The sequence below is a fragment of the Hesperophylax consimilis genome, chromosome 27 (assembly GCF_061612785.1).
Source record: "Hesperophylax consimilis isolate HC1 chromosome 27, BYU_Hcon_1.0, whole genome shotgun sequence".
Classification (NCBI taxonomy): Eukaryota; Metazoa; Arthropoda; class Insecta; order Trichoptera; family Limnephilidae; genus Hesperophylax; species Hesperophylax consimilis.
In genome coordinates, this window is record NC_142862.1 from 13,019,935 (window position 1) to 13,042,822 (window position 22,888).

General features: G+C 34.7%; 1 protein-coding gene across 3 annotated transcripts in view; it reads right to left on the reverse strand.

The window, feature by feature from the left end:
• Window positions 1-22,888, reverse strand: part of vlc (disks large-associated protein 2) — a 67,160-nt gene that overhangs the window by 11,972 nt on the left and 32,300 nt on the right. For 2 of the 3 annotated variants that reach the window (XM_089648430.1, XM_089648429.1), the window contains 2 exons: window positions 7,533-8,515; window positions 519-1,930 (listed from right to left, as the gene is read on the reverse strand). In XM_089648430.1, coding sequence (XP_089504556.1) covers window positions 519-1,930; window positions 7,533-8,298 — 2,178 coding nt within the window. In that variant the 5' untranslated portion in view covers window positions 8,299-8,515. Of the gene's footprint in view, window positions 1-518; window positions 1,931-7,532; window positions 8,516-12,368; window positions 12,528-22,888 lie in introns of those variants that run through there. The other variant, XM_089648431.1, reaches the window with a different exon arrangement.

Here is a 22,888-nt window from a genome sequence, read left to right on the forward strand (position 1 = left end):
TAAAAGCCCTTTAAAACGGCGTTAATAAATGAATAAATAAGTACAAAATATTATTACATATACACACAAATACTGGCAGATCCATTTTGACACATATCTTTAAAAAAAAGAGTAGACGTCCAAGTTGTCCATGTTCTAAAAAGAGAGCATATGCCCGCTACGAGAAAAGAGCTTGATCTATAGTACTGATAGGCCCCCGTCAAGTACGTCAGTCTAGTACCTATCACGTCCTACCCACGAACATCGACCACTAATCATATATAATTCCTTAGCCGCTTGAGTGAAATGAATTACAAATTTAATGATTTTTTTATAAACTGTGAAATCTGGATGAATTATTGGCATTAACTGCAGTAAGCAGTTATATGTTTTCGTATTAATATTAGGAGGTATGATATTAATTAAATTGAATGGCTGAATCAAACACTGAACACGCGGAAATGTCCATAGCTCGAGTGGTTAGAAAATGAGGTAAGTACATAATATAATTTCTTTAAATTTGAAAAGGTTTAACTCACTTGCAACTCTTCCAAATCCTTCTCCGCCGTCTCGGCTAATCTGATCAGTCTCTCTGTCTCCCCCTTCTTCAGCTCCAGGAAGTAATGTCCGTCCAGCACTTGTGTCCCGGCCGCATCACCTCCACTGGCCCCTTCCACACCCGAAGGCACCCCTCCAATGGTACCAGAACCATTAACAACACTGACTCTATTGCAATTGTCGTCTAAGTCCTCTGTCTTTACACCCGTTGTGTTGTTAACTCCATTCATCTTTACGGGGTCTATTTTGATCTCTTCAGCTTTGACGCCAACGTTCAACTTTGCAAACTCCGTGTTTAATATAAGCGTCCCGTTCACGGAAGGAACTATTTTGTGTATGTCAATTTCTCTTTCGATAGGAACGATTGTAACGTGCGGTACTGGTTTTGTTCTCTCGATCGCGAGGGGGGATTTAATTAATCTATCTACCTTTATTCCATTTGCCGATCTGTCCACCACATCGAACCCTGATAATCTTGAATCGCTATGACTCGAGTCGAGATCCGTCGAGATGTTGAAATCGTTGTCGGCACTTCTGAATGGCACCGAACGCTTGGGCGATAGCATCGGCAGTTGCGCTCTGAATTCAGGCCGCAAATGCCTCATCACGGGAAGGGCGGGATCGCAGTTTTCTCCATTTCTATAGCTTTCGGTGACCGTGCTTTCGCAAACTGTGCCATTAGAGGAACGTTTCAGGATGTGCGCTCTAGAAAGTTGCAAACACTCTGGGGATTTAATATGATTGATAACCTTGCCACCGTTGAGGGCAACCTTTTCATCTTCACACTGACTCTTAGTTTTCTGTCGCTTCTGATTGAAGAAGCCTTGCGCTAGTGCTCCCGGTCCGTACAATCTCTCAACCCTTTGTTGAATGAAGGACTTGGAAGGACTGGCCGGGACATCTGCCGAGCCGTTTGTGATAAGATGGAAACTACGCGATGTGTGCGTCGTCATTTCGGTCGTAACACTTTGTTTCGTACCGTTTGTCTTGGCCATCTTTTGAGAACTGATACTGCTTTCGGAAAAGCTGCTTTTGAAGAAGTTAGGGTTATTGGAATTCGAAGAGTTTAGTCTTGTGGCCATAGCGTCGTCTGTGCAGTCTCTCAGCATATCTTCCGTGTTCCCGGGACGTCCTGGTGAAGCTTCCCTGGACTTGTTGAGTTTTTGTCTGAGTTTTGAGTCGTAGGTTGTGATGTTTGAGTATCCGTTGACGGAGCAGGCTAGGTGCAGATAACTCGGTTTCTTCCTCTGGTCGATGGGTTCCTCCACCAGGGGGCGCAGGTCCTGCTTGTTGAACACGGGGCCCACTCGCTCCTGGAGACGTGACGTGAAATCCCGGAAGTGAGAGCCAGTAGATGACGGAGTGAGGATGTTGAGACTGCCGGATGTGGTGTCTGTAGGAGATACAATGAAAAGTTAAACATTTATGTCAGAATAACAATCTCACCTTGAATTGAAAGGCGAAAGAAAAAATGCACTTAATTTCAAAGTTATATCTGCAGCTATGCGGACTGACGAGGGATTTTAAGAGGAGGAAATTGGTTGTATTTGGCGAATTTTTAAAGTCATGTAATTTAGTGTTCTCTAAAAACACCACAAAACAAAGAATCTGAAGTGCTGAGAAGTGCAATCCTTAACAGTGTGCTTTTCAAGATAACTATATATAATATATTTTAATAATACTTCAATAAATATTATAATGCATATTATTACAAGTATACACATAAATATAATTAAAAGAATAAAAGGTTATGTAATACTAATAAATGCTAAATATTAAAGGAGTGTAAACATAAAATATAAAAATGTTATTTCTAGCCTAGTTTCTAAGATAAATAAAACAGCAAAATCATTATCATTACGTAAAGCCACTTGTAACAGAATGAATTTTGAGTTGCAACATTAATTACACAATGAAAAATCTAACCCGTGATGTTGACATTATTTAATGTTTACTTATTCTACACCTTTGTTCTAACGAAATTATTCCTTCAAAATTTGTATAACCACATCTGTTAAGTCATTTCTGGCAAATTAAAGAAGTGTAGATTGTAGATAAATAAATTCTCTCCAGAGAAATTCCAAATCCGAGGCTTTGAGGACTAAGTCAAATTTCTATAATGGTTTAATCACATTAATAGGTACTAAGTTACGGATCAAGAAAAACATAAGAAGAATCTTTGCAGCCGGTTGAAGCCAGAAGGTATAATCAATATTCGAAGAGTGGACAATAAAAGAAAAAAATTTGTAAAAGTGAAATGGCTCCACTGGGTCTCTGGGTTGGGCATGTAGCTAAAGCTATGTACCCACGCTCGTTCATTGATGCTCAATCGTTTTACGCTCATTCGAACATGTCTCAATGTGTGTACCTTCTCGCCCAATGCTTTTTTGTTCAAAAAGATTCAAGCATAGTAATTCTTGCTCAATGTTCAACGGAAATTCACGATTTGACTGAGCATCTTGGTGGTAAGTCTATGGCGTCTTGTGTCGAGCTGCCGGAGCGTGTGGACGAGCATGGTTCCAAGTCAACATGTTCGATGGAGCCAAACCGTCGAGCATGAATATACATGTGTACATAGCATAAAATCCAAGATAGCTGATCAACAAAGAAGATTCTTTATAATAAGCCTACAGCTTAAAATGAGTGATGGGAGACCTAAAATTTGTGGCTGGATGATGTGAGGGAGAATGCCAAATCCTTGGGTAAAAGGAACTTCAGGCAAACAGCAGGAGACCAGGGGACTGGAAATTTTTTCATAGAAGGCTTCAAGGAGGAGATTCCGGTTCTATGAACAAGGAATTGTCCTTAAACTTAAAATTAATGACTTTTATGTTAACTGCAATGCCAGTTTTCTCGAATGATAGCAGAATTGTCTTTAACTTTAAAATTAACGACTTTTTCGTTAACTTGCGATTCCAGTTCTCTCAAACGACAGCGAAAGTCATTCATTTTTGTGATATCCTAGACAGTATTTTAAGAGGCTACACATAGATGGCACTAGATAGTAGTTTAAGAAGTTACCCATAGATGGCAAATAGCTGTTGATAAGGCAGGGATTAAGACTACAATGAACACTATTGCAACCTCAAGGTCAAGGCCCAGAATAATTCCTACCGCCTACTATTATATAAGCCATCAGAGAGTTTCATTGACCCGGGAATTTCTCAGGAATTTTTATTTATTATTTAGAGTTTGTGAGACAAACCTGGAGTTACAGCAATTTTGAGGTTCAGGATAATTTGTTAAGCAGAACGGGAATCGCCCCTTTGGACTCTACAATGTTTGCAGTGACGATATGATTGAGGATTTTTTGAATTTTAAATTTTTTTTATATGAATACCTCACAAGACTAACTGCTACCAACTCTCCGGGGCTAGTGTGACAACAGCATCCATAATAAGAAGCCGAGCCATTTATTCTTTTTAATAAATATTTTATATGACATTCTAACATTATTATTACTAAAAGAATTTTTTTTTATAAGTGTCGTTTCCGTAGTTAAAATAAGTTTTAATTTTCAAAGCCTGGCCAAAAGGTTATACTGGAAATATTTCTTTCAAAATTATTGAAATCAGGCGGGTGACGTCACACCTACCTCGGTTTTATCGGTTAACAGTAAGGCCAATCCAACAAATCCCAAAATAAATAATTAGCAAGAATTAAAAAAAAAGCATCAATATTTTTCAAATTAAAATAAAATAATTAACATATTCGTAATCAAATCAAATTGATTTATAATTCTAAATAAATACCTTTTCATGCCGAATGGAGTGGTGGAAAAGAAAGGTTAGGAAGTACCTGGCTATTCAGACTCGGTCACTAAACTTGAACCACCATGTAATTTTCAGTGACAAAATGTGCAACATCTGCTATGTGTCAAGTGAAACTTAACCCTTTAAAAACGAAGATAGTTGAATAATAACTCTGAACAGATATTACCAGTAAAATCGAAATATGTACCTAATTGAATGTTCATATTGCAATATATATTATGGTTTTCAGCTATCATAAAAATAAAAGTCGTAAAAGCTGAAATAATATTTGGGTGAGAAAAACAATAGTACAATAAAATGAATACAAGCAGAACTCATATTAGACGGTTAAATTAGCACCAAATCTACTTAACTATTAATTATACCTAGTAATCTTATTAAAAATACATACAAGTTATGGATTGCTGTGAAAATGGAACAGGTAACAAAAATGGCGAGTGAGAAATCAATTTCATTATTTTGTTTATTTTTAAAATTTATTTCCTAATAAGTTACTTCACTAAGAGTGTTTATTAAGAAGGAGTTAAATCCAATAACAACAAACTGATAATATTATTATATATTTGTGAAAACACTGTTCTTGTAAAATGCAATTTAAAAAATTAAAACACTGCACATTTGCATTTATTTACAATGGTGCACATTGTTAATTATTGCCAGACCTTGTTAACCCTTTGAAGCCGGAGCCCTGCAATTGCGGTGTTGAAGAATCGTGCCCAAACACGTCATGAAGCACTGCAATTGCAGTGTTGACCTTATACAGTATTTCATTTGGATATTAATTCTACTAGTTTTGAACACAAAAATCAAAATGTAACTTTATCAAGTATTGTATTTAGCGATGGGTCATGCCTCATTTTATTGAGAGTGCTAGTCACGGTACTGGCAGAATATTTTCATACGGCTCAAAGAGCCGACTCAATTGAACTGGAGCTGCGAGCTCAGATCGTACTAATGATACCACGAGAAAAATAATCTGCTAGATATTTTGTAGGTGAAGATACATATGTTCAAGTTCAGATGTCGGACTGTCAGACGCCATTAACGTCTCTGAATATGTAATAACAATTAATACTTGGATAATTTGAATTGTGCTGTTTTTCTAAAATATGTCCTGATAAAAAAGAGTTACCGTTCAATTGAGCCGTGGTACGGTTTACCGGGAGTCGTACGAAAGAGTCGGTTCCATGATAACTCAACACAGTGACAATTCAACACACTTTTAAAAAGTAATATAAAGTCATTAGAAACGATGAAAAAAATTTTTTTTTAACCTAACCTAACCTACATAACCCAGTTAATAAAGTTTTTGTTTCATCACTTTCCATGACTTTATATAACTTTTTAAAAATGTGATGAATTATTATTGTGATGAATTATTATTGTGATGATTTATCCGGTTACCGAAAAAGTCTTATCAAAAAGAGCTTGCTCTATTGTACGGCTTGCTCATGAACGACTCATCGCTAATGGTATTGTCTTCATGTTGGCCTAAACAAAAATGTTTTTTTATCTATTGAATATTCTTGCTGTTTTTCCTGTATTATGAAATTTGTTTATAAAATGATATGTCCAGCTGTCCAAAATAAGAGACGGTATGCATAAAAAGTTACAATTTTTTTTACATTAGCTCCACACAGGAGGAAAACAATTTCCCTCGAAGCCTACGACATCTTTGGGGATGCTGTGTGGAGGGTCGTTTAAGGAAATGAAAGAGAGGAAGAGGACTGGGAAAGAAAAAGGTGAAAGGAGTGGGTAGGAATATGAGGTCAGTCTGTCCAGGAGTGACAGACGTATGAATCCATCCCTCCCATTGCGGTGCAAGTTGGGCTAAGAGAGTCCAGCCGGGAAGGTGAAAGGGTCTCCCTCAACCGGTCTCTCCTAATCCAGCCCGCCACACAGTTAGTGAGCAGACGCATCCATCGCCAAGACTTAACCTCATCCCATGAACCCGGGCACTCCTACTAAGTCACCAAACAAAGTGAACCACCTGCGACAGTACCCATCCCTCCTCCCAAAACGAGAATTAATGTTAAGAAAAAAAAAAAGAAGTTGTTTTCAAATCGGGTTAGGTTATGTAATTTATCATTACATCACAGTACCTACACGTAGAGAATGAATTGTCAGAAAATGATTCACTAAAGAAATCATTAAAAAGTTGGAACATTTGATTGGGTCATTTTTAATATTAATTTTACAGACCACGATTTTCTCTGGCTCCAAGAATGTAAGAATATGTATTCTACGAAAGTATTCTGAATTCTGAAAATTATAATTAAAAAAAATATTTAAAAAAACTGGAAGGATCAGTCCGTTTTCAGTCTTTACATTTGGAACAGTCACAAATAGTGACAAATTTATCATACATTTCCATATGCATGTGGATATTACTTGTACAATAATTTAGTACATTATTGTTTGGATAAAAATCGATGGATTGAAAAATTGTTAATTACCAATCAATTTTGATGCCATTGAAAGGGCTCAATAATAATGAATTAATTTGATTTTCAACATTTTTATGAAATGGCTGTCATGGTAAAGATTCAATGAGTAAATAGAGAAAACAATAAGATACAAAAGTAATTGCAACACTCTAAGACACACAACAATGTGAAATAAAATAAAATAAAAACCAACAGTTAAGAAAGAAAATTTATTAAAAAAGGTTACTTAATAACGTGCGAGCCTGATACTTATTAGATAATAAATTAAGATACAGTAGAAAGCCAACGTGATATTAATTTTAATTACATAATTAGTCAAAATTCAAAACGGTAAGCTATCCTTCAACCAACGTATCAACTGCATCCTGCATATTTGGTACCCTCGAGGATTTTTATTAGGAAAGTGATTTATTAATAGGATCTGTCTTACAATAATCCAGTGCATTACTAACGTTATGGTTGTTTGGTTTAATGTTCGCATTCTATCCGAATCGTAGATAGAGTACAAATCGAGTTGCAACGGCATAAAACTTCAAGCCAACAAATGGAACTATGATAGTCTAAAAACATATAACTCTACAAAACTTATTGTAACTATGTTTGCGAGATTGCTCGGTTAGCTGCAGATCAAATAATAATAAATCGGCGTTCTACTGCATTCAAATAAATTAAAAATAGAATTTTAAAACAAAACGTGAAGATGATAGAAGTAGCGAGAAGAAAGATGAAGGTTTATTGTGTTACTGCAAACATTACTCGGTCCGCCCGAAAATACCTGAAAAGTCGGTGTTGTCTGCCTCCACGTCTAGCGAGCATGAGCCAATGGAATCCACCGATTTATCCATGATCTTAACCACCAGTTCTTTCGTGCGTTCGTTCATCAGAACGTCATTCTCGTCTATGCTGATGACGTACGCAGCGTCGTTTCTGTCTTGGGCCCCAAACTCCGCATTAATGTACTGAGCTTCGCAAAGAATCGAGTCTGAGGAATTGTTGGTTATTTCTTCAACAGTTCCGATGCATTCTTTGCGATTATAATCGATGCGATCGTACAATTCGTCGATTGTGTCGATACTGTCTGGTTTGGCTCCTAACACCAGTGTAGTCTGACTCGTGTAAAACGGTTCAGAGTAGACAATGTCTTCGTATCCGTTCGGTTCGTAATCTCGTTCGTTTTGTTGCAATCCCGCCCCCTTCAGTTTTTGTATCTTATTGTAGTGATTCTCCAACTTGTCTAGCCTCTTCTTACATCGAGACTCACCGCTGGATATTCCCGGAGTGTCTAATAAATCCGGAGTAGTTCTTCCCTTAAAAACGGGGGAAGAATCAGCACTATCTAGATAGAATTTACAATATTTAGACGAAGAATAATCATCAGCGGACGAAGCTTCAGATCTTCGAGAATCGAGGAATGTTTCTAGTGAAAAGAAAGATTTGGGTCGGAATCGTTTCTTCTTTGGTGATTTTTCCTTGATCAATTCTTCATCCTTGTCTTTGTTTATTTTTACATTATTCTGAGCAACATAGGGAGTTTGTACCATAGACTTAGGTCTAGTTTGGCTTTGGACACTGACCGATCGCTGGGAATCTAGACTGAGCGTTTTCCTGAATCTCTCGTTGATTTGTGACAACAGATGGCGGTGGCGCTCGGAAGTGACAGGAGATTGTTCCTCTGGAGAAGGCCTTTGCTCCGACGAAGAATTTCTGACGGCCAGAAGGACCACCGATGCTGAGGAATCTTCGATATCGGGAAGATCGCTGTGGAAAATAAATCAATTTAATAAACAGAAGTAATGATTTATTGAAACATAATATATATTAATGTGAAAATTTAAATATAACGGCAAAGTAATGCAAGACGATGTAATAATAATTGATTTCTAGCAATCCATGTTTACAGAAAAACATATTTTCCAGTCTTTTTAATAAAATTGCCAGATACCAAATAAAAATATTTTCCACCATTAGCAATGAGTAACGATATTTTGTCACAATATTTCAGAAATCATAAAATAAATTTGCTTGGAAGCAAAAGTTGCTAACCTGCCTAAATCTGGTAAAAACCGATTGCCACCGTGGAAATAGTTGTGAAATACTTGATAACTGTACTTCTTTAGAGAAATACAAAAATTTGACATCTTTTCAATGCCACTGATGACATATAACTGAATTAAATTATTAACGAATGTTTCAATGTTTTGAATATTTTAAATTCGATGTTATGATATTTAAAAACAACAAATGAAGACGATGTTAAATGTGTTTTATGTTTACGACGACTAAAAGTAAAACATTGATTATGTTATATAACTAAGTTCTTTTGTTAACTGTATTAAGCAATAAGAAACAATAATTATTATTATGAAACATCATCCATTGTCTCAATCTTGAAGTGATCAGGCTAAAGGTAGCCCAGGTAGTGCAGAGGCCCAAATCTCAATACTTGAATAAGTGTTACCAACAACCCAATTGATGCAAAAGTGTTACGAAATCTGAGATTCAATCAAAAATCTAAGTTATTAATCGCAATTTCTTAATGCAGCTAATGTGCTACCGAACATTTGATTTATTTATTAAAGCGGAAACGGTTTAAGGATAGTTCCGTGAGCAATCGGGCCATGGACCCATTGTCTCGATCGTTATCGATCTCCCACTTTACCGCATTCCTTTAACAGTAACCCAGTGCTAAAGTTCACCAGGGTTGTCATTGGATATGTGGCTATGACATTTGCAAAACATCCGTGCTGCCGGTTTGGCCTCGTCATAAACCAGTATTAACCCGCCCCTTATGGTGTTAAAAAATTCCTCTTTCTCTAGTGCTAACCACTAGGTAAATATATAAATATAGTTATGGAGGAATACCTAAAATATGAACTCGATAGAGATGATGTTCACTCAGTTGACAGCACCGGCAAGGAAAGGTTAAACCACAAATTTACCGGTTTGTTAACCCGAAGGAGTAGACCCCCAGGTTTGACAATGTTCCCATTTGTTCCCATCAGGGCGGAAATTGGCACCATAGGTGAATTGTAGTCTCTTCATCCTCTACAAATCCTGCAACTATAATGGAATTCTCCACTTACATGTGTCTGTCCTACCAGTTCCTCAGTGAGTACACTGTCTATATTGAGAAGTTGCCTGGTTCGTCTAGTACTCTAATATAATTTCTCTATCCATTTCCATGTATTAATTTCAATTTTTTGTTGCTTCCAACTTTATAGTGAATATTTCAATTCAGTTAGCTCTCCGAGGTAATCGGGAAATATTAAGATGTGCATTACAGGGAACTACAAACGAGGGTTCAAATCTCTGCATTCACAACTAAAATGTATTCAATTTAATTAATCACTTTGCATTTAATTAATTTAAAATGATATATACTACATTTGCGGAACGTTCCAGGTTGGCAGATATATATAGTATCGCCCCGGTGAAAGACCACCGTCCCCGGCTTCCTCTTTCCCATCTCTTTCCCATCTCCTTCCCATCCCCATACCCCTTAACTTCATAACATACCCCAATTGGGCATGCCATAGTAGTCGCACTGGCTCACGTTATACAGGGACCTGTTGAGACTCTTGTGCAGTATTCACAATAAAAACAAAATTTGCGAATATAAATTATAAATAAATATGGAAATCGATAGAAAAATATACATGTTAGAGTAGCAGAGCTACCATATTCACTTATTGTGATCTATAGTTATAGTAGTATGGTGCTAGTGTGGCCGTTTCCAGGGGTAAAGTGCGCTAACTTCGGGGGGCGATTCTACATGATAGTACAAGTAAAAAAGATAAATAACTTTCTTCGAAAATTCCAAAGTTTCAAGGTAGTTTTTGGTAAAAAAAAGTTGAATTGTTCATATAGAAAAATATTTTTGTATGTGAAAAAAAAGATGGAATTTCTAAAAAAGTTATTCATCTTTTTTATTTCTGCCATCATGTAGAATTACCTTACAAACAATACAGTTTTTACCAAATTTAATGGTTTCTTGGATATTTGATTGCGATATGCAATACTGTTTCACCAAATTTAATGATTTCTGGTACATTTGATTGTGACAAGCTTTACAGTTTTTACCAAATTTAATGGTTTCTTGTATATTTGATTGCGATATGCAATACTGTTTCACCAAATTTAATGATTTCTGGTACATTCGATAGTGACAAGCTATACAGTTTTTACCAAATTTAATGGTTTCTTGTATATTTGATTGCGATATGCAATACTGTTTCACCAAATTTAATGATTTCTGGTACATTTGATAGTGACAAGCTATACAGTTTTTACCAAATTTAATGGTTTCTTGTATATTTGATTGCGATATGCAATACTGTTTCACAAAATTTAATGGTTTATGGTACATTTGATTGCAATATGCCAAATTGATTCACATATTTGTTTCAGTTTAAGCTTGTAGCGGTTGTTATAATGACAGTAATTCAACGCATCAAATAAATATCTTTCACCAACTCTTTGAGGTGGTACATTTGCTAAGTAGGCAATTTGAAAAAGGGTTGAGGCAGTCTTGAAAAATAGGTAAAAAAAAAAAAAAACAATATTTCTCTGTGCGAAAGGAAGAATTAGATGACATATGAGTATAAAAAGCGAATTTTGAGTAAAGTATGAAAATTCGTCACATAGTTACATATTATTATTGTGAAAAGAAAAATTAGATGAATTCAAAACTGTAGCAAAGGATGTATCGTACGATTCAGTGATTGAACAACACAACAGGTAGACTCATCTCTTTAAGGATGTATCGTACGATTCAGTGCTTGAACAAGACAACAGGTAGACTCATCTCTTTAAGGATATATCGTACGATACATTGAACAACACAACAGGTAGACTCATCTCTTTATTCTTTTTGCACAGAGGTTTATTTGATGAAATAATTCATTTCAGGCTTTGAACAAATATCAAAATGCAATCAAATTCAAAACATTCTAAATTTGTAATGCATGGATGAAGAACAGAATGAAGAATGACCTAGAAGTTTCACATCCCTACTTCTGAAGCAATTAAAAACTGATACCCCATTTGATTAAAATCAATATTCTACACCCAACACTTATATTTCTATATATATGTATTTATGTATATATATTTAAAAAGGCGGCCGACTTGATTCAGTGTCCTGGCCTAGGTTGAGGTGGTTTTGACCGAAACCGAAACCTCTTGACAAACTCATAGAGGTGCATAAGACATTACGCTACTACAGAGGTCCTTGAAATTTTATAATAATGGGCTAATTAGGTTAAGTCACAACATTTTATATAATATAAAACTTCTAGATCTGTCTTTAAAAACATCATATACTATGTACAGTCAATAAGAAAATATATTTACAAAAGTCATTGCTAAATATTCAGAAACAGTGGACATCGTTAATATGCACAAATTATTTTATGAACACACAGTTGAGGAAGTGAAAGGCCTTAAGTTATCCATGTTTTTAACGAAGTAGCTGTTAGCATGCATATTGTTATTAAACTGATGCAAAGTGTTTTTTTTAAGTAATTTGTGCGTATGAACGGTGTCCAGCGATTCTGGATATTTACCAAGTCAAATTCATTACAAACAGAAAATAAAATAAAACAATACTCACATTCAAAGAAGAGAAGGAAGTTGAAAGATGTCCATCCAAAAGGTTTCATGCCAACACCGAAAATTGTATTAATTTATCATCCAGGGTGACTGGTGCATGGTGCCAAATATAAGTGGTAGAGCAAGAACATTTGAGATTTGTTGAGTTATAAGCAATAATAATACTAAAACTGATCTGGGGTTTATTGTCATTTTTTAAATAGATCTTATTGAATTTCACTTTTGTTTTCGGTAACGAATGAATGCAAATCTTGGAAGCGGAAATTAACCCCTCATAGAGCAGAAACTTGGCAGACTCGTCGATGACAATACATTCTACCAACTTTTGGTGTCAATCACGTTCACACATGCGTACATATACGTATTTCTCTGAAATCTGACGAAATTACAGCAGTTAATATACGAAATAAATGACAGTCCCACAAGACCGTTATCAGGCAGGGTGGGTAACGCAGTTTATTCCGGTCCCTGAAAGGGAAGGTTCAATCCTATTTTAATATGGGTATATTGAGGTAGATGTATGTTATAGATTGTTTATCTAATTTACGAACCTCCTATATGGCTTTTATTTTTAATTATTGTCAGTTTATTTATATCTAAAAACATATTTTTAGATATATCCGGGTTTTCCTGTATTTTCAGGTTTGTGATAAACGTATTTAATAAAATATTTATACAATAACCAAGAGGATCCACGATATTTGTGGATCGTTAATTGTTAGAAAGAAATAACATTATGCTTCTCGTTTAAAATAAATTATTCAATTAAAGTTTTCATAGAATCTTAATCTGGGATGTTTTTTTATTGTTTCCCTCTCGAATCACTATTTGAATATGACATTTTTGTAATAATTTTTAAAATAAAAGTAAAATGCTTCTCAAATAATTTTAACTCGAAACTTTCATTTCTCAATGTTCTACTTACCATAAAATTTCGCACGAATAACCAGACGCCCTGTATAATCCATAAATTGTATTTAATTAAAAAGGTAGTAAACACCAAATCACAACAATACGAAATGAAACATCTAAACACCACTAAAGAAAATAAAAGTAATTTGTTAGGGGTGCGTCAGAGGTGCTCAAGCAAAAATAATGTAAAAACGATAATAACACGAAACAAAACATAAAACAGTAGAAAAAAGGGTGTAGTCAAAATTGCATTGTATGTAAGTGATGTGTCCTCGTTTCCTGGGATAGATATTAGTTCGAAGTTGCGGAGTTAGGACACCATTGGATGCAGCGCATATCAAATATAGAAATTTATGAGGGGGTCAATTCAAAAGTGGTTCAACACCAAAAATATGATTTCTGTTTTTATTTGTGATATCTATTTTCGTACCTTCAAAACTATCTTAGTAACACAGATTTTCACCATTGTAGCACAATAAAATATTTATAGTAACATCTAGATGTTACTAGTAATTCCGCGAACAGTTGACAAAAATATTTCCTTCTAATTTTCTCTTGTTGATCACATCAGAACAAATCAAAAGCAAAATGTGCTCTGAAATCACAAGATTTATAATAAGGTAATTAAATACCTACCCACTTAATTACAAACCATAATATATTTTATTTAAAATAAGGAATTATACATTTTTTTCAAAAAAAAACGTCACTATCTCAGTGACAATTCTCCAACAACTTCCTTCGGGCAAGGAGGTACCATAATATTGAAAAAATGCGAATAAAAACTTTAAAATAAACAACGTCTTCACATTAAAATTTGAAAAAAATAATCTTTACTGATTATATTATTTAAAACGGTCACTATCTTGAAACGAGAATAGAACGTTCAACCAAATTTACAGACAGACGAAATGCAAAACGGTCGAGTTGAAACAGGACTTCGCTATGCTCAGTCAATTATACAGGGTGTCCGGGGGTAAAATGAGCTAACTTCGGGGTGATTCTACATGATAGTACAAGTATAAAAAAAATAACTTTCTCCAAAAATTCCAACGTTTTAAGGTAGTTTTAGGTATTTTGTATGGGAAAATAAATATACTTCTATGGAAAAATGTGTTTGCATGGTAAAATAAACATTACAATTTCGAAAAAAGTTATTTTTCTTTTTTATTTCTACCATCATGTTGAATTACTTCACGAAGTTAGAGCACTTTACCCCCGGCCACCCTGTATTTGATCGTGATTCAATTATTTGAAAGAAAAGAAAAATATTTAGGTCTCTTTTTCTCAAAATTAACTTTCTTAGAAAATTATTGTACGCAATGATTACTCGCCAGAAATATACATAAAAATTGAAAAATTGCAATTATTGCTTATAATAATTTGTTATCCTTTGTGCTATGCATAATAACCTTGTCTTATAAACATTAGTTAATAATTAAAAAATAATAAATTTGTTAGACTTGGTTCACTTTAGAACTGTACCCTCCATTATTAAGAAACCTTTACCTCATAAACGACTCGTGTAACGAGAAGATAGGGGGGTAAGGGTGTTCTCAGCGGCAGAACCATAAATAATTAAGAATGAATGCGATGCAATACGCAGTAATGCAAAATAGTGTGTTTATGGTTTGAAAATTTGGTCGCCTAGAAATGTTTTAGGTACTTTAATTAAATACTGCGAGTAGAATACATCTTCTTGGCCTTTGAAATAATCGAATGTTTTTTAGATAAGTCTTTTTATAAGACCAGAAAAAAATAATATACAAGGCCTATGAAAACTTTTTTTGCCTTGACTGTATTTAACATGTATATATTTATATTTTATGTATAAGCTGTTTGTCTCTTACCTTTACCAATATATAAATAAATAAATCATATTAAAAATAAAAAATAAAAAAATAAAAAATAAATGAAAATAAAACTGCTTTAAAGTTCAAAATCTCCTACTTACGAACCCATTTTCAGTTATGATTTTATTGTATAATGTGGAAAATTAAGTTATTTACAAAATGATCGAAAAAAAAAATATTTATGCCTGAACATCCACAAAATAAAATAAAAGGCACTTTTTGGCCATGTTTTTTTCTTGCATAAATCAAAACAGGCGGATGGTGTTAAGCGGAAATTTAAAACTTATCGCCATCTACGTAAGGGTTGTTATTAGTGACGTAGTGCATCGCCTTAAAAAGAGAATAGGCAGGTAGTACCAATGGTAATGGTGCCATGGCCTTTTTCTGAATTTCGTTATTTTCATAAAAACGAGATAATATTGAATGAATTCCATAAAAAGTTACGATAATTTTTCTTCAAATCCTTTTAAAAATGACAACTAATTGATTGAACGAAAATAGAATAATTATGAAAATCCAACGAAAAACGTCAATACCCAAAGCCCAGTTATAACAGTCGAATATTCAAAACGCAACCTTAAAAGCGCATGCAATTGTTGCGAAGAATAATTATTGCGGAAAAAGTGTTATTTTAATAGGATTTTTTTTTAAACATATCATTATTTACAATATCTCATAAATTGACCATCGATCGTCCTTCCTGTGGAGATGCCCTACTCTCAATGTACATAATAAAATAAAGTCAGCCTGGATAGATTTACAGACAGAGTTTTACGGACAGAGTATTCCGTGTATTTAGTTTGATTGTTGGGGTGACAGCTGTTTCGTAAGTACCGTACCCTTTCCGGCCTGCATACCGAAACGTGCGCTGTGTAGGTACCTACTTTACGATGTATTGTACCCCGACTGGGGTCGACAACAAGGGCGAATCATCCAAGAAAATATTATATTTCATTTAGTCATCAAACATATTAATTACGGCTGTCTGTGATGTTGTGCGTGAAATGAAATATTCCTGCGTAATGAACTAAAATTTGCTTTGAAATATTCAACGTAGAAAAGATCGTGAAATTGAACTGTTAATTCAAATAAGCATTAAAGTTTAATTGTATTTCTTTTGTCTAAATTTTTGATAGATGATTTTTCAAATTATGGCATCTCTCGAATCATAAAAAATCGACTGGTGTAAATTCCTCATTAACTTTGAACCAATCGATAGTAGTATTCTCTTAGAGCCAGTTGTTTCACAGACATTGAAATGTAACATTCTCATCAAATGGCCATTAAGCGCCATTTTGTTTTTTGACATTTGAAAGGTCCCCGTTAAACACCGATTCTAGGTGCGTTTCAGCTTTCTATCAAACTGTATATAATAAACTAACAAGTTTAACAACGCGATAGATATCCTTTTCTGATGATCACAATTAAGAGGAAGCTACAAGCCAAAAATGTGTAAATTCTTGGTATACCTTATATTGCAATAGGCATTAAAATCGTTTGACAAACGGAGTCTAGAAAAGTTCGATTTCAAGCCAAAAACTATTTTTTATTTATTTTGTAAATAATTTTATAAGAAAGCAAAAAAGTTAATCAAGTGAAACTGTCCCAAATAATCTTAGCTATAATACTGTATTTTTTAAAATTGTTTCCTTTACGTGTTCATACATTTCTATTGAAAAAGTGTTTTTTTTTACATTTCTATTTTTTATTGAGTAATTTATTTTATTATTTGTATTCTACTCAAGCGAAGCGATAGTATAACCTTCAATTTATCTAAAGCATATTTGTTGGTATTCATAATGTACATCAATTCGTTATAAAGATTAATCAAAATAGTGATTCAGCATTAAGCTTCGCCTTAAGCTAAAACGGACTCAGAATCGGCATTTAACGGAGACCTTGGCCATTTGATGACATTGTTACATTTGAATTTCAGAACAGCCCGTCCAGTCTAAGTTGCCTATCGCTGACATCCAATCATAGTCGATTACGATGCTCCATTATTATTTTTATCTATGGCGCGGCTTAGCGGTGAGAGACGCGTTATCCAATCAACCGTGACATTGGAACAATTTGTATAGCTGTCAGATAGAACACGGAAGAAAATAAATACTGACGGATTCAAAAAATCACATCGAATATTATTTCAATCGATATATATACATCGGTCAATTTCATAAATAATGTATTTGGATGATGACGAAAAATTATTGTATGTTTATAAAATAAAAGAGGTACGTAAATAAAAAAAATCGTCAATATCTTGATCATATTATAAATCAATATATTATATATCAATATATCATATTATAAAATTAAATGTACAATGTGCGTGCAGCTAAAACTCAAAAACGAGTCCCGTTACGATCAAGGGAGTTCTATGGTGTGGTGGCCCTCTATGCCCATCCATGAAGAAGGTTCCCGTTTTTACACGAAGAGCGTGCTTTTGAAGATATAAGGGGTGGAAGGTTCGCCCTCTAGAAATGTCTAGAACAGTACAGAACATTCGAGAGTAATTGAGAGCATTCCACAACATTCCAGAACATACCGAAACATTCTGGAATGTTGTGGAATGTTCGTGCTTTCGGAGTGTCAGGACCTAAAGCCTAGAATGGACTGATTTAATAATGGTAAGTTTTTTAGATTTTCACGGCCAAAAGCATTTTTGTTGTTTGTTTTTGGGGTGTTATGCCGTGTTGCGCTAACTCCTTCTTTAGCCGACGTTTCGGACAGCGTTGCAGTGTCCATCATCAGGGCAGATCCGGTACATCTTCGGATCTACCGGATCTGCCCAGATGATGGATACTGCAACGCTGTCCGAAACGTCGGCTAAAGAAGGAGTTAGCGCAACACGGCATAACACCCCAAAAACAAACAACAAAAATGATTTAAGAATGATCACAGACTCGACTGAATTCAGAGTTAAACATAAAAATCATCTTTTTAGACAGTCATATCCATAGTCAGAAACCTTTAACCTTCACAGACCGCTACATTGTAAATAACTAATTTGGAATATAAATTGTAGGCTTTTTAAGGTCATTTCATAAAAATTCATAAAGTCAGTCCTAAAGAGTCCTAAATTTTCCAATCTTTAAATAAATATCAACTCTACTTTTGCGACTATTCTTCTTCAGAAAATACGCCAAACGGGCGCCAAACATTTGTATACAGTGAACAGGTCGTTACTACGACTCGTTCTTGAGTTCAACAGCTCGGCTGTAAAACGATTTGCCAAACTCTGCGTTTCCTCCCTCATGCACCATGGGGTATCTTAAAGACACGTGTTAACTCCTTCATCTCCTCAAAAAGACCCTCCATACAGCATCCCAAAAGATGGCATAGACTCTGAGGTAAATCATTAAGTTAATATAAAAAAGATAGAAAGTTTTCCAGTTGGTTTGTATTGGAACAAATTTACTTCTGAATAGAAAAGCATTTCAAAATTTGGACTGAGCTATACAAAATAAAATAAAATTATGTTCCCACTAAAACATAATATCAAACCTAATTTATGTAGTATGTAGGTTTGATATAATAAAAACAAATAAACCTTTCAGATTTCTATTCAATAGTCACGCTCGTTCGGCAATTACAATTCGTTCGATTACAACGCGTTTATGGCATCTAAAAGTGCAGTTTAGTGGGAAAATGACCTAGATTTACCAAAGATTAACCCAACGTAACCACATACTTTACACGAATGGGTGGATTCAAAGAAAACACATTTTTCAAATTTTGTTTCACTTCCAGGGCAGTTTTTGTTTTACGTTTTCGCGTGATATTTAAAATTGATATGAATCAAACATATCAATTTCGGCTATCGGCGCATCGGTGCATTGGTGCATGAAGTGATGTGAAATATTCTTGCGTAATGCGATTCATGTTCAATGTATTTTTAACTTTAAAAAATTGGAACTGATAAGCACAAACTATATGAGAGGGGTGATGAAGTGGGTACCAGTACTACTTTATTTTAATAATAATATCTTATTCTATTTTTGAAATGTGCATTTCATTTGTTTAAATTTTTGATAGATATCGTTATTTTTCACAAGTTTACAGGGTTCATTCGAAAGGTGAATTTCTGACGTCTCTCTAATTTGTTAAAAAAATATATAATAATATAAAATTTGATTTTGAAAGGCAATAGCTATATATTAATAAAACTTGACATATCACGTGAAGAGCACTTTAGAAATCTATTAGATAAATTAGGAGGGTTGTTACACAAGAATTTAGACTCGTCAAATTTAAAATTCATGTTTTGTGAAAGTTCTGTTATTATTTCACCACGGAGCCGTTGTTTCACAGCACTTGGATAGTAACAGAGCTTGAATAGTGCTTTCATAGAACTTGAACTTTGATGAATTGTTCAAATTCAATTCATCATAAGAAACACAAAACTTTTTAAAAGCATCGATATCATTAAGCAAATCCACTTTGCCTATGTACGAAGTCATCTGGAATTTGCATCTAATCAGTTGTTTGGTCTCCATTTTACAAAATCCACATTAACAAAATCGGACAATTCAAAACAAATTCCTAAAATATCTTCGTTACAAGTCATTTGTAAGATTTAATAATTATGCAGCGGCAGCTTCAGTTTCAGCTGACGGCCGGCATAGTCCAGTGGTAACGCATTGGACTGCCATTCCGAAGGTCGCGGGTTCGAACCCGGCGTGCGCAAATAAATTTTATTTGATTAATTTGTGTTATTTCACAATTAATTAATTAAAATAATATATAGTATATTTGCGGAACGTTCCAGAGTGGAAGATACAACCAGTATCGCCCTGGTGTAAGACCACCATTCAGAATTGAAACGTTGCTCCAAATGGCTTTAGCCGTGTTTAGTGACTAGATCTGAATAGCCAGGTACTTCCCCACCTTCCTCTTTCCCTTCCCCACTTACCTTCAGCCTCACAACATCCCCCAATTGGGGATGACATAGTCTCACTCGCTCCAGACGGGAGCAGTTGGGACTCTTGTGAGGTATTCACTATAAAAAAAATATAAAAAAAAGCTTCATACTTTAAAATTGATTCACTGAGTGTACGGAGGCATCATAAGGATAATATTCAATTTACCTGCGCGTTCAACACGCTCTTCTGTCCTGTTCGGGGTGGATCAGTGCAAAACGAACTCTAAGCAGAATTCTTGCCTGAACAGACTATGCAATAATTACAATAGTGTATTATCCAAGGTGGATATTTTCAGTTGCGAACTTACCAAATACAAGAGGTCCATAAAAGAATATTTCTCTGATGGTTTGTGAATAATGTTATGTCTCTATTGTTTATATTTCTATTATGATTTGATTTATATCTACAACCTCTCTCCATTGCTATAAATGTATTGATGAATGTTATGTTTTTAAATTTTTGAATTCGTATTCCTTTTAAAAATTTTCAAATTTAATTTACTTATTCCTTATTATGCTGTCTCAGTAGAGGTAAAGTCACAAGGAGGAAATCCATAATTGGTTTATATAATACTTATGTACAAACTGAAATAAATGTAAACTGTCGATTTCCCGAAAATTAATAAATAAATAAATTCAGTGAAACAACCCTCCTTAATTAACTATAGTAAAAAAACATTTTAAGTTAGCTATTGGTACAGATTGAACTCCAGAAAATTGGTAAAGGGCCATGATAATGTTCAGATTTGTTAAATGCATAAATAGATTATGCATCTACCTATTAGGTTTTAGATTTTACCTTGATTTTAAAAATTCTAACTCTAAGGACTAATGTTTCACAGAGTTTGAACAATTCTTCAAATTTCAAAGTTAATTTTCAATCTCCGTAATTATATCATTATGGGTCAGTTGTTTTACATAGTTGAAATGATAACAGAATTTTGATAGAACTTTCACAGATCTCGAATTTTAACTTTGAAATTTGATGAATTGTTCAAATTCTGTGAAATAAACGGTTTTAAAATATAACAAACCGCATTTCTAAAATTTCATTTCATGAAATAGAGTGAATTTGAAATCGGGCAAAAATAGGTAGATTTTGAATTTCACCAGAATTTCCTGACGTTTCCCACATACTTCCCAGAATCCAATTTCCTGATAATTTCAGGATTTTCGTGTCTATGGCAACCCCGCTACATCACACAATCACTGGCGGCTCGTGACTTTTGGGTGTACTAGAGTACTAATATATTGAAAAAATGGAATTGTTGATGTTATTATAGCTGACAACGTTTACTTTTTTATTTCTAAATTTTTTGTATGAAGATTTTCAGGAAATCGGTGCGGCGCACTACCAAACTGAAACCATTCCACTCGAACAACGAGTGGTTCGACCCACTCGTTGTTCGAGTGGAATGACTTTTGACGCATAGCGTATGAAATTATGTACCTTCGACGAAACAAGAGAATAAGAACGTCGACCAATGTATATACTTTAGAGTCTTTAGACGGCGATTGCTAGCGGCCTGGATTGGAGAATTGATACCCAGAGCTGTACAAGACAGAAACGTTCGACCACATCCATTACCAAGTCTTGAAGACGTTTAGTAAAAAGGTAGGGGTTTATTAATGTGGGTCTTGAAGAGAGGCCCGGATTATATGAAGATGGAAATACAGATTATAGAAACATTACATAGATAATAGAAACAAGGGGAGATGGGCCATGGAACCATTATTAGTATGACACTTTGCGCACTACGCGTGTCGTCAACATCGCTCATTCATACTACTGAAAATCCCCGTCTTTGTTTCTACCTACACGCAAAACGTATAACATTCACTAGCTCCGCCCGCCGCTTTTATAGTTCATGCAGTTTTTCCTCAGCTCGGCAACATTCGGCACGCAAACATGTCATATCCACTTTGTTCTATTATCTACGGGTGTTTATGATCGCTCCCTGTGGAGCATTGAGCATTGTTGCGTTTCCGCCTTCTTGAGACAACCTTGCGGACAGTCTTGCAGTGTTCATCATCCGGGAAGATATGTGAAGTGTTGAACTCGTTAGTTAACAAGTCCACGAAAACAAAATACCTACTGGCCGTGAGACTCTTAAATCGTACACAAGAGGAAATGTGATAACCTAACCTGATATAATGTTATATTGAAGGTATAACAGGTTCAGAGTGTGAAAATAATGTTCAATATTATATTTATGCTTTTGTAAAATAAAATCAAATGAGCAGTGTATTTTAGAGAATGATGTATGTATTCTGTTTTTATAGTAATTTTAGTTAGGTTCAAACTGCAAAAACAAAATAACAAAACAACAACAAACAAAAGTAGTTAACAGTGGCGTGCAGAAATCGTTTCGCAATCTTAGAAAATCGAAAAATATCACGGCGCGCCACTGAAAGTGAGTTAGTGAAACAAAACGCAAAACATTACGCAAGACAAAATCTGCCTAAATTATGCGGTTATTACAAAAACAATGATTTCTTGACAAAATCCAATTCAAAATGTCAGAAAAACACGGTGCAACACACGATTTTGACAATTTGTGATGAAAATCTTTAAAAAATTTCAACTTGGAGGTCTGCAGTGGTCGAAGAAGACCACTGCACGCCTCTGTTACAAATTCACAGTCGAAATAACAACGTTCTATCTAGCACGGCAATGTTATGCGATAATGAACTCTAAGGTGACTCTTTCTAGAGCCCTGTATCGCATAACATTGCCATTTCAGATGGAATCTTGTTATTTCAAGGGTGAGTAAACATTTTGAAAGCATAACTAAGTAGTGATATTTTTTAAAGAGTGATCCACACATATCG